The 13,224-nt window shown below is 39.5% G+C and overlaps 1 protein-coding gene across 1 annotated transcript; it reads right to left on the bottom strand.

Annotated features, from left to right (window-relative positions):
• Positions 1 to 7,438: 7,438 nt before the first annotated feature.
• LOC145779022 (uncharacterized) lies at positions 7,439 to 12,243 on the bottom strand. The gene is made up of 2 exons (XM_082590603.1): positions 12,178 to 12,243; positions 7,439 to 8,632 (listed from the first exon to the last, which is right to left on the bottom strand). The coding sequence occupies exons 1-2, from the start codon at positions 12,241 to 12,243 to the stop codon at positions 7,439 to 7,441; spliced, it is 1,260 nt and encodes a 419-aa protein (XP_082446729.1).
• Between the last annotated feature and the right edge of the window lie 981 nt (positions 12,244 to 13,224).

The following is a 13,224-nucleotide window of genomic DNA, read 5'->3' as shown; positions in this document are numbered from 1 at the left end:
AACTATTGCTGCCTGGGTACACCGATGCATAGCGCTCAAGTCCGCTTTCCCGCAATGCAGGATAAAGATAATAAAACAAACAAAAAAAAAATATCGTTTCTAGCACTAGTTGCTACGTTCATCTGATGAAATTGAAAGTAAAATCCGCTCACACATCATTGGCCAATTTTTTTTAAATATTGCGTGTGTTATTTTTTCTTGCCTTCAATCGCTCTGCAGTATATAATCTGGTGAAATTTTATTTTGTATGTTATTCGCTCTGAGGATGCGCATTGTCATGGTGCGCGAAACGTCAGTGAAGCAATAAACCATTTTGTTTGTTGTTAATTTTACTTTCAATTTCATCAGATAAACGTAGCAACTAGTGCTAGAAACGATAATTGTCCTGATGAACACCCAAACTTTTCAGTATTCCGATTACTTATACATACTTTGTCTATAACAACACAGCTAGGCCTAAGTGTTAGAGCCCCCCCCCCAAAAAAATTTTAGGAATGCACCCCTGTCTATAAGTATGCGAAACTACCAGGAAAAACCTATCAAGGATTTGTCAGTCAAAGGATAAACATACAAAAAAATACGGAAACTCACTCTACCAATCTCGATTATCGAGCTTGCTGAGTCAGTGGTTCAATGTCTCTGTGGCGCCCAAAAGCTAATTTGCTCTGATGCAACGCGCGTCACTTCTATGACGTCAAGCCGTATTCTAGAACATTGTCTGTGGCGCTAGAGAGCCATTTTCTCTGACGTAGCGCGCGTCATTTCCATTACGTCATGTCGAATTCTAGAACCTTCCTTTCCAATTAACAAATACCGCGTGCTCCAGGAATGCAGTCTTGTAATCAATTTTTGCATTGTGCCCTGAATCGCAGTCCCACTGTAATTCATCGACACGTAAATCCACCGTTGTATTACGTTAGATGGTCGCATGTAGAATTGGCAATGCCTGTGGATGCGCCTCTCCAATTAAAGCTAGCGTTCTTTTTAAGAAACTGCAACTATGATCCTTCGCTATTCACACTACCAGCTCAGTGGTCGAGTGGTTTCGCCTTCGGCTCTGGTGCTGGTAGATCTGAGATCGATTCCAGGTCGGGTCAAACAGAAGACTTTTAAAACGGTACCGATTGTGTTCTATCCTGCATAGCGCAGTGAGAATGAGTCGGTAATAATGTGATAACATCGTAAACCTGATACAAATTAAAAATGAGACCTGTCGCTAAAAGACCTTAGCTGTTGTAGAGCGACAATAAATAAAACCATAACGTTATTATTATTATTCACACTATTCAGGCTACTGTCCCACTTGTAGGCTAATCAAGCTGGTTGGTTGATTTCTGCGGCTTCTAGAATGTAACTTGTAAAAGGTAATATGTAGAATTCTATTCTCTGGAAGGTGCAGTCGTAAACGAAGTTCCTTTTACCCCAAAGTTAAAGTTCTTTTCGTTGTGATGGAGTTTATAATGTCATACGCCAGTATGCTAGTGTTTTGGTAGTGGGATTGTCAGTGGTTCGGTGTTCTCATTTTGATGTGTGCGGATTCTGTTCGTCTGAAGCTATAGAAGTTAAGCTAGTAAATAACGCAGTCTTAAAGGATTCTACCTTGTGGTCAAGTACTATTCTGTCAAACCAGTCGATAAATAAGGCAGTGAAGAAGACTATCGTGTCCTGGTCATTCCTCGCCAGTTCTGACCCCGGTTCTGCCCAGGAATGTCGCCGTCAGCATGGACGGCTGCATATGAGCGCGCGTGTTAACTGCCGCGTCCGCTACACCTCTTTCAAGTTTCCCAATCTGAGGACAAACAAAGGACAAACATTCAAATAATACAATCAACCAAATTAACCAAGCACTGAATTTGAATTTTGTTTCGATGGCGTCATACAACAGCAACACATTGAAAAAAGTTGTCAAAACAATAGCCTACATTGCATAATTCCATTTTCGAAGAGTCGAAGAAGAATAGGCTATCATTGGCTGTGGCTCCTGATTAGCCAGACGCGGCGAAAGTCCATTTGGTGAATGATAGGCATTATCAACAAAATAAAATACACACATATAGGCTATGCCTGTAGTTTGTGTCAGACTCTCAAAGGATCATCATAGATTCATATGCAAGCAAGGATGTTGAAAGGATATTGTAGGCCCGGTTCCAATGAAATCCTTGAGGCCTAAATCAACAGGCTACATTTGTGAGAAAAATCACTTATCCAAAAATACGCTGGGGTTTCTTTAATTTTTCTGGTCTGTAATATTATCCCGGGTCTAACAGTACATTCTAGACCTCTCTGTCAACGCTGCTTTATGCAAGCATAAAATCAAATGCAAAACTTTTGTAAAAGCAAAAATATCTGTATTGGTATCATAGACAAGGTTTTGTTTAGGGGGTTTCCCTTTGTTGTGTCAGATCAGTCCAGTGTTTCCTATTGAATACTAGATTATGATTTTAGAAAGGAATTTTAATCGTGCAAACATTTTGTTTTTACGTTAACATTGCATCTATTAATTAATTACTCCGCCTTATTTTTGGAATTTTTTGAGCTCATTTTGTCCCATCCCGTTTTATGTAGTCTGTGATAGTTCAAAATTATACATTAGTTATAGAAACGAAAGGAATGTTGTTGGTCTCCAACTCAATTTTTTTTGCTGCTGGTGCAAACGTGTACAGACAAACAAATTTTATAAAAGGTTAAGTATCTTGTGTCATGCAGCATGCCCAACACAGGATGTTAAGTTAAACTCCATATTATTATTATGACTGCTCATCCACATCAATACCGGAACTGGCAAATTCAATCCACTCCTCTTCATTAGGCTGTCATTTGTATATTACTACATATGTATGCTTCTCTGTGTTTTTGTTTTATTTTTGCTGTTTGTTTTTTGGCTTTTGTGGCCATGCTAACTACAGAAATATAGCCTACTACAAGATTTACTATTCAGGCACGTTTTCAACTTATCAAGGTTTTGCCACTTTTTCTCGTTGGTTATGGTAGTTGACACTTGACAGTAGGCCTATATCGATTATTCTAGTTAGTAGTACCGGTACTTTTTTCATCCCAGACGCGTCAATGACAAAAATAAAATGAATGAATGATAGTTTTGTTTAGAAGTTTAAGCTTGCTGTGGAGTCAGAGGTTTCGCCAACAAGTAAAATGCAGGCAATTTTATGTTTGTAGCATTTTTTAGGTTATTTATTGGCCTATGCAGAAGAAGTTGCAGCAAAAAAACTGTTGAAAAAGATAAGACAAATACGTTTATCAGATTTAGCTCAAGGATATTTTGCGATTCCCTTAACGTTTTCAGTAAGCTGGGGTCACTAGGGAGGGATTTTCAGTAATACTAAGTTATAAAATGGCTTGAACAAAATATGAGTGTAATTGAACAAAAGGCCATGTACACAATCGTTAAGATGCAAAAGCTGACTCAACTTCAAGGCTGTTTTTTTTACACCGTTATCTGCATTATTGATAAAATGAGTTCTACATTTGCATCTACGTTAGCTCTGTGAGCGTTTTTATGCCACAATTTTTTTTTGCATGAAGATAGCCATATTTATATATGTTTACTGAGCTTTTTCATGTTTTCGCGATTCGCTTCACTTATGTAACAACCTAGCCAATGGTTACTGTTAAAGTTGATAATCAGCAACGTCTACAAGCATTGAATTAGGATAGTTAATAGATCTGAGTAAAATACTAACTTTTCAATAAGTGCGAAGTCTGTACAAAATAAACACAATAAACTAGAGATGTACCGATATATCGGTATCGGTGATATCGGCCATTTTTTGAGTATCGGTATCGGCATCGGTATCGGCAAAATTTGGCCGATACTGTGGCCGATACTAAACATGTAATAAAAAGGCGTTTGCTGCGAATTTTCTGCAGAAGCAAAGATATAGATTTTTTAAAGTAGTAACTAACGTCACATTGATGTAGAAAAATAAAAACCTGTTCAAATTTTTGATACCTCACACTCCCATGACTTCATGCGCACACCTTTTGGCGGCCTCGTTGTGGGGGAAGCGTTTTTCTCGGCTGTCGGTGCGGTGCTGGGCACTCACTGGTGTGGTGGGCTATTGCAATTCGCTGGCCATAGCGGTGTGGCTTCCACGCTAGCCATTTAGACCATCCAATCAACTATATGTTTCTCGGCAGCCGTTTTGCAGCAAGAATTGACATCGACAAGAATTGAAATGGCTAGTGTGGAAGCTGCACCGTTGTGGTTGGCGGGTCGCAGCTGCTCGCTGTGCTGGTGGGTGCTCGGCCTTGTGCTGGTGGCCGGGAGGGGCGCTCCTTTCTTCGCGGTGGGGTTGTCGTCTTGGGCACGGCAGGACCGTTTTGATTGGTTTGGTGAGGATTCGTGGTCCCATTGCTTTCGTGTTGGGCCTGCTAGTTCTGCCGTGGAATTGTTTGGGCTTGGTGGGTATGTTGCAGCGAGGGGTGGAAGTTGGGTCGCGGACTGGTGGAGCCGGCTTGCTGGGGGCAGCCGGGTTGCATAGTTTTTTTGGACGTTTAGCAGCGTGGAGGCGATGCGGGATTGTGCATTTTTGCTACCTGGGTGGTCTTGGCCTGGCAAAAGCTTTTCAACCAAACGACAAGCGCCCTTAGGTTGCATATTACTTGTCGAATAGTTTTTGTACGGAATGGCTCGTTTCGGTGAGTCCGTTTCGGTGAGTCCGATTCGGTGAGTCCGATCCCTTAACGGGAGATTTTTTCAATTTTTTTTTTTAATTATCGGGTACCGTGGCCTAATTATCATTGCCGTTTTAGGGTTAGGGGTTAGGAGTTAGGGTTAGGGGTTAGAGGTTAGGAACTCACCGAATCAGACTCACCGAATCGGACTCACCGAATCGGACTCACCGAATAGTAGCAGACCCGTTTTTGTACGACTACACAAATCACTTGGTTTATATTTTACATCTTATTATCAATTATGATAGCCTATTTGGAGAGTTTGCGCAAACACTTTATTTAATTTTTCAGAAACCCCAATTATGATGTAATGTTTCTTCCCTTATACCCTAGTCCTCAATTATGGTGGCCTTTCATTACTAAAACCTACTATTATGACACAAAAATGCGGTTGAGATTGGATTCTTGAATCTTTAATAAATTATACCAATTGAAAGCTTTTTTTAATAGTTTTATGCAAATATGGTAAAACTTAGCATTTGATATAATACCTAGCAAATACCAAAATTGCATCTTTTTGTAACACCAAAGTATCGGCCAAAATATCGGTATCAGTATCGGTATCGGCCTAAAAAAGTGATATCGGGATCGGTATCGGCCACAATATTGGTATCGGTACATCTCTACAATAAACTCTTTTATACTTTTTGTGTTTAAGTCGAATATTATGTTTTAATGTTTTATTTCCTCATGATTTCCTCATTTTTTAATTTTATTTATTTTTTCTCACAAATTTCTTTTTTTTTTAACTTGTTGGTCAGATTTCCTCGAATGCGGAAATTTTCTCACAAGTGGAAGCTATGACTGCTCTACAGTGCTCGCAGCTCTGTTCTTACTCATCATTAACTGCCATTACGTTTACTCACTTCCCTGCAAAACAATGGCGTTTATTGTGTTATGATGAATGTTTAAGATTCTTTACAATCATCTTTCTACAAGGTATGCCAATTTCTTGTAGACTGTAGGTCTCATCATCATCATCATCATCAACCAATTTAGATTATACAGGCCATGAATTAATCCTCATGTCGAGGGTGTGGCCTGTCTGTCTGTCGAGAACGAAGTCTTCCCCTCCACACTTCGCGATTTATTGGGTTGGCAGAGTCCATGTTCAGGGCTACAAGGTCACGTTTTACAAGTTCTTCCCAAGAAAGTTTTGGTCTACCTTGACCCCGCTGTGCTGCGATGTTGACACATCTGACCTGTGAGATCCAGCTTGAGCTGCGCTCAACGTGACCAAGCCATCTCAGTCTGCCTAATTGGAGAACTTCACTGATGTCTTTTAATTTGAGCTTTGATAGCAGAGTCTCAAACCGGATGTTGTCCTCAGGCCCGACCAGGCAGGTCCATCTTACCATCGCTCTGTCATTACGTTGTAGGCGCTTGACGGTGCTTGCTAAAGTAGCCCACGTTTCAGAGCCATAGAGCATGACACTCCTCACACAACTGGAGTAAACTTGTCCTCTGGTTGCAGCAGGAAGTTGCTTGCTTGTGAGGATAGGGAGAAATTCTCTAAACTTTTTCCAGGCTGACTTGCACCGAGTTATAGCCGCATGCTCACACCCCCCTCCAGAACACATGGTATCACCAAGGTAGCAAAAGTCAGCTACCACGTCAAGTGTGCCACCTTCAATCTCAACCTCGCTTACCGGCCTGCCATCTATTGGTCTTGCTGTGCCCTGACAGTGTGGGCATGAGTAGTGTGGGTCCGGTCTGAGTGACCCTTTAATTCCACTACACTTTTTGTGGACCCAGTGGGAGCAATTGGTGCAGAAGATAGAGTTGCTACCGGTTCCACTTAGGCATACCGGGCAAGGGTGCTTTCCTGATCTTCTTAGGGAGTTCTGGTTGATGCCAGAGATCATTATTTTGGTCTTACCCATGTTCACTCTTAGGCCCTTTGCTTCCATTCCCTTCTTCCAGGCGGCGATTCTGTCAACTAGTGACTCCAATGAGGTGTCGATAATGGCAAGGTCATCCGCATACAACAGCTCCCAAGGGCAGCCTGTGCGCAGTTCGAGTGACAGGGCCTCCAGGACAATGATGAAGAGCAGTGGGCTCAATACAGAACCCTGATGCACACCTACGCCTACTTTGAAAGTGTTACTGTGCCCATCCCCAACACGCACACAGCTCCTAGCATTCAGGTACATTGATTGTACTATCCGTACTAGCCATTCCTCAACACTCAGCTTTCGCATGGCCCACCAGATCACCTTCCTTGGCACTCGATCAAAGGCTTTTTTTAGGTCTACAAAGGCCATATAGAGAGTCTTGTTTACGGCAAGGTGTTTTTCTTGAAGTTGACGGATGATGAAGATGGCGTCAGTTGTACCTCGGCCTGGCATGAAGCCGAATTGCATTTCATCAATCTGTACTTGTTGCCTAATCAATTGTTCTGTCACTCTCTCAAGTATTTTCATGGTCTGGTCAAGCAGCTTCAAGCCTCTGTAATTACCCCTATCAAGGGCATCCCCTTTACCTTTATAGATATTGACGATGTAACTTTCTTCCCAGTCTGCTGGTATACGACCCTCGCTAACAATAGCTTCTACAAGATCTCGTATAAGAGCAACTCCAGTTTTGCCTGTTGGCTTCAGCATCTCTGCTATTATTCCTGAAGGACCAGGAGCTTTGCCCATGCGCATCTTACTGATGGCTCTTTCGATCATCTCGGTGGTGATTGGTACACTAGGGCCCTCAACAGATGGTTCATCTGAGAGATTATCCGGGTTCCAGGGGAACTCTACATTGAGAAGTCGTTCATAGTATTGTTTCCAAGCAACCTTCCTTCCTCGTCGAGGGAGAGTTCACCGGCATCATTTTTGATGGGTTTATCACCACTAACGTCTTGATTGTCACGCCGCATTTGCTTAGCCAGCTTGTATACGGTCCCTGACTTTGAGTTGACATTGTGAAATAGTGTCTTCTCAGCTTCGGTTTTAGCATTGTATATGGCATACTTAGCAGTTCTTTTGGCATCGTTGTATGCTTCTCTGCTTCCTCCTGCCTTCCATGCCTTAAAGCATCTGCTCTTCTCCTGCACAACATTTTCCACTGTATCATTCCACCACCAGGTTTGTTTTCTCCATCGGTGCCTAGATGAAACACCACAAGTTTCTTGTGCAGCTTCAGTGACTCCTTCCTTCAGAGTTTTCCATATCTCTTCTACAGTGATGCTTGTATGGGCTCCTTCAATCTTGGAGGCAAAGAGTTCAGCATACTCAGCTTGTTTGTTTGGATCTTTAAGCTGCCAGAGTTTTATGCGGGGCTTAAACTGTCGCTTTTGTTTGTGTGAAGCTTGTACCGTCATGTCCGACACCACGAGTCTGTGCTGGGATGCGCATTCTTCACCCAGGATGACTTTTACATTTGTAACATGCTTTCTGAACCTGCGCCGATATAGGATGTAATCGATCTGCGTCAAAACTTCTCCAGATTGGTAAGTGACCAGATGTCTGTGGTCCTTCTTAAATACGGAGTTCCCTATCACCAGGTCGTTTGCTACAGCAAATTCAAGTAGTCTTTCACCTTCCTCATTGCGTTGGCCAATGGCATATCCACCATGAACTTCTACGTATCCGTCTGGATTGCTGCCTATGTGGCCATTCCAATCACCGCACACAAACAGTTCTTCAGTGGCAGGGACAGTGGTGATAAGGCTCTGAAGTTGTTCGTAAAACTGAGTCTTGGTATCTTCACTGAGCCCAGCCTGGGGAGCATAAACACAGACGACAGCAAACACAACTTTACCCACAACTAAACGCACTAAGAGTATCCTGTCGGAAATGCGTCTCACTTCGAATACCTTCTCCCACCAACCTTCAGCCAGCATGATACCAACCCCTCCTGTGCCCTTGCCATTACCAGACCAGAGAAACTTGGCTTGCGAGTCCTTCCCAGTAATTTTCCTAGTTCCAACATGCCTCCATCTGGTTTCCTGAAGACAGAGTAGTCTATAAATCAGAATGTTAAATTGCTAGATTACAGCAAATTTTTGGAAACAAAATAGGCTACAAGCCGTCGCCAAAACATCACATAGAAATAAAACCTGTTAAAATATATATAAGCAAGAAAATTCAATATGCAGAAAAGACGTTCATTTTTCTTGACAAAAGAGGAAGTATCGTAGCCCTAGGGAACGTTCAAATATTACGTAACGCTTTTTTTCCGAATTTTTGACCCCCCCCCTCCCCCATGTAACGCCAACATAACGCTTTTTTCAATCCCCCCCTCCCCCATGTAACGCTTTTTCACTACGAATTCAGCATAAAAAACTACCATTCCGTACTCGAAAGCGTTACGTAACGTTTTGCTTGAACCCCCTCCCCCCCCCGATGTGACGCTAACGTAACGCTTTGCATAAACCCCCCCCTCCCCCTCGAAGGCGTTACGTAATATTTGAACGTTCCCCTAGTGTAAGGTAACTACAAAAAACGTGATTGTTAAAGTATATAACGCTTCAACTCTTTCAACCATATGCTGGCTACTAAATATAGTACACAACTACACATGGAATGAATAAGCTTTAACATTTATTTAAAAGCAAAAGGGAAATGCATTAAAAAATGATTGGGAACTATTGGCTTAGACATTGACCTGACTATCCTTTTTGTAGGCTATGCATTGTGCTTTTATACAAGTAATAAATGCCTGCACAAGTTGTGTCATTTGTTTTAGTCTCTGATCAATGCTAAAAAATTATAATGCAAAGAAATTTCACTTTAACTATTTTTGAATTTTGTGAATTTGCACAATTTTGTAAATGTTGCAATATAAAGAGTGAAGACACCAATTAAAAACATGTAATTTTCTATACAAAGTCAAAATTTAAGTTATTAAATCAATTTATTTATTCATCAAAAGCAAGAATGACATAAATGTGAAATAAGATGTAGGCCATATTGACACACCGCTTAAGTTTCACTTTGATAAGGATGAAACAAAACAACTAGCATACGCCCTACATACTACATAGTCCACTAATTAGTTGCCTGCGCCTTAAGTCTTGTTCTTTCATGAATTATTACTTATTTCGCAGTTGCTATTCTTACCTTAGTTATATATATTGTGAATATAGACTCTAAGGCTATATGCACAATTGCACATGTTCGCTTGAGCATGACGTACTTTTTTCTTTCACCTTCCCTTCAACAACAAAGAATGAGAGAAAGTCAACGAAGAAAGGGTGCATAATAATACTTCTCAATTCAAGACTTTTGTCAAGAGAATTACTGTATTAGCTTAAGCAATGTGTTTGTGTTAGCTTAAGCAATGTGTTAGCTTAAGCAATGTGCAAGGCAACTCAATTGATATTATTACTTTATGGCAACACCTTTTTAATTTGAACCCGGAACCCAACTTTTTAAGCCTTTTCAAGTATGAATACTACATTACTACATACTTAGACTTTAATTTTGCTAGAATTTGAATATACCTTTAGATCTAGAATATAACTTTTTCTTTATGAAAAGTGTATATTTGAGTTTTTATTTGTATAAAATTTCTATTTGAATAAGCTTAACTGAAGATAATCTAGCTAGGCTACTAGCTGACCGAAATCGATTTTTAGCTGTTTATGATTGAACTGACTCGTGTGAAAATAAATTTGTTTGTCTCTCCCACAGTAATTGATAAACTCCGCCCAGAAAAAGTTCATCTTAAAAATATCCATCAAAGTGAACATCCTCTTGAAAAAATCCAATGTGTTAAATATCCTCCCACTATTATTTTTACCAAAGGGATTTTGTTCATGTTCTGTCAGTGGTTTTTCCCTTGGCATACAATATATATATAATACTGTGTAACTCCTAATAACATGAATACCAGTAGTCCGGTACTGTTGCTTGGTTTTATGTTTAAAAATTTCATTTATTGTATGTGTAAAAGATTAACTATATTATACAGGTATTGGGTTATGTTACAAACTGTAGCCTACTGTACCTGTACAATAGACCTCCCCAATCCCCGGACTTTCTTTTGTTTTCTTCTATATTATGACTTTTCTGCATGGGTTTTCAATGCTGATTTCAAAAATATGCATAAAATTTTTTTTCGATCAACGTCTTGGAAGTTATTTGCCGTTTCTTAGCAACAACTTTTCATAAAAATTACAAAAATCCCCTTTAAAACCCCTTTCCTTTTAACCTAGTATGCTGATATCTAGATTATCTGAAAGCACTTCTTCAACTGAAGAATTAAAAAAAAAAATTATTAAAATTGAACAATCGGTACCAGAGTTATGACCGTTTAAGTACCCAGATTAATCAGTCACGCATGACTGATTTTTGTTAATTTATTGCCAAATGATACTAGAAAAATAGTGAAAGTTGCTGACAAGGGGTTTTTGGGGGTAAGGAGTTCAAAAATTATATTAAAAAGTGTCTCAGAGCAACAGAAAAAAAGTTACTAAAAAATTGATGTGAACAGTCATGCATGAATGATTTTGTCGCAGTCGCTTCATTCCTGCAGCGAGATGTATTCCTTAGGCACCACAAACGTTAAATGTCTGGAGTCACAGTATAACGTGGAACCGATCATCTCAATATAGCTAACATCTGGTGGGTACCCATTGCATTTGATGTTAGAATACATGCTTCATTGCTCAGAAAGAGCTCTGATCAAGTGCAAGATGGTCACGGTCTGCCACAATTTCAATAGCATCTCTCACACAGCATAATGTAGTCTATGTATCTAAATCATGTGGCAAAAAATGGATTAAGTCAGCTGAACTTAACGATAACCTTCTGTAATGCATTTCAGGTTTCACTATTGATCAGTTAGCATTTTCTACTTGTATCTTGTATGGTTATAAACGTATTGTATACATTTCTGTGTAATATTCTGTGTGTATTCATTTATCCATCATGGAGCTGAGGAAGAGTAAAATGAACAATGGTGGTTTGCTTGGTAATTTGCAGCCTTTAAAACATTTTAAGACAGGACAATTTGGACCAACTACTGGAGATGTTCTTCAGAAATACATATATATATCATCTTCAATTAAATCCTCGTAACCACCAGAGTGGGAACCTCGCAGCTTGGGAATTGGGATACATACAGCAGTATGTCTAGCAAAAGTATGGCAGCCTGCTTGCATTCCACTGATAACAAAACAAAAATATCCAAAACAAAATTATTCATTTGGTTGATGAATACAAGAAATACAAACATGCCAAAAAGGAATCTGCTGCCTTAATTAAATTTCGAGAAACACTGACAACACGATTTATGATATCTGCTAAGAATGCGAAAATCTTATTAACAAAAACAAAACATAGCTACCAGAAGATAAAGCAGAAGATATTCAGTTTCTTAAATTACTTGAAACAAATCAACCAGCATCTCTTGGACCCCTTGATAGAAAGAGGTTAAAATGCTTCACGAATTATGCATTGAAGAATCGAATAAAGGTAATAGAATTTTTGATACGGATGCATAAACAAGACACTTTTTACAGATAAATGCAGATTCTCAGCCATCTACCTCAGGACTTAATTTACTCTCCTCATCATCAGAAGAAACAGAATCTAATTCTGATGAAGAATTCATACATATTGCTGCTACCACTACTCATAACAAAACTATAAGTATAATACTAATTTTGTTTTATATCTTAATAGAGATGACTGGATAAAAAACTGATACCACATGCCGACAGAGGGATCCGTATCAAAAATTAATAGGTGCCGGTACCGGTATGTTACTTTAAAAATCATTAGACTGTTAAGCATACTGGGAACAAACATACATCATACTTTATTACCTTTATTCGATTCTTCAATACATAATTCGTGAAGCGTTTCAACCTCTTTCTATCAAGGGGTCCAAGAGATGCTGGTTGGTTTGTTTCAAGTAATTTAAGAAACTGAATATCTTCTGCCTTATCTTCTGGTAGCTATGTTTTGTTTTTGTTAATAAGATTTTCGCATTCTTAGCAGATATCATAAATCGTGTTGTCAGTGTTTCTCGAAATTTAATTAAGGCAGCAGATTCCTTTTTGGCATGTTTGTATTTCTTGTATTCATCAACCAAACGAATAATTTTGTTTCGGATATTTTGTTTTGTCATCAGTGGAATGCAAGCAGGTTGCCATACTTTTGCTAGACACTGTATCCCAAGCTGCGAGCTTTCCACTCTGGTGGTTGCGAGGATTTAATTGAAGATGATATTGATATATGTATTTCTGAAGAACATCTCCAGTAGTTGGTCCAGATTGTCCTGTCTTAAAATGTTTTAAAGGCTGCAAATTACCAAGCAAACCACCATTGTTCATTATTCTTCCTTAGCTCCATGATGGATAAATGAATACACAAGGAATTTTACACAGAAGTGTATACAATACGTTTATAATCATACAAGATACAAGTAGAAAATGCTAACTGATCAATAGTGAAACCTGAAATGCATTACAGAAGGTTATCGTTAAGTTCAGCTGACTTAATCCATTTTTTGCCACATGATTTAGATACATAGACTACATTATGCTGGGTGAGAAATGCTATTGAAATTGTGGCAGACCGTGAACATCTT

Source organism: Aplidium turbinatum, chromosome 10, assembly GCF_918807975.1.
Source record: "Aplidium turbinatum chromosome 10, kaAplTurb1.1, whole genome shotgun sequence".
NCBI classification, from domain to species: Eukaryota; Metazoa; Chordata; class Ascidiacea; order Aplousobranchia; family Polyclinidae; genus Aplidium; species Aplidium turbinatum.
The sequence above is the reverse complement of the archived record's forward strand: the minus strand, read 5'-3'. Positions and strand labels throughout refer to the sequence as shown.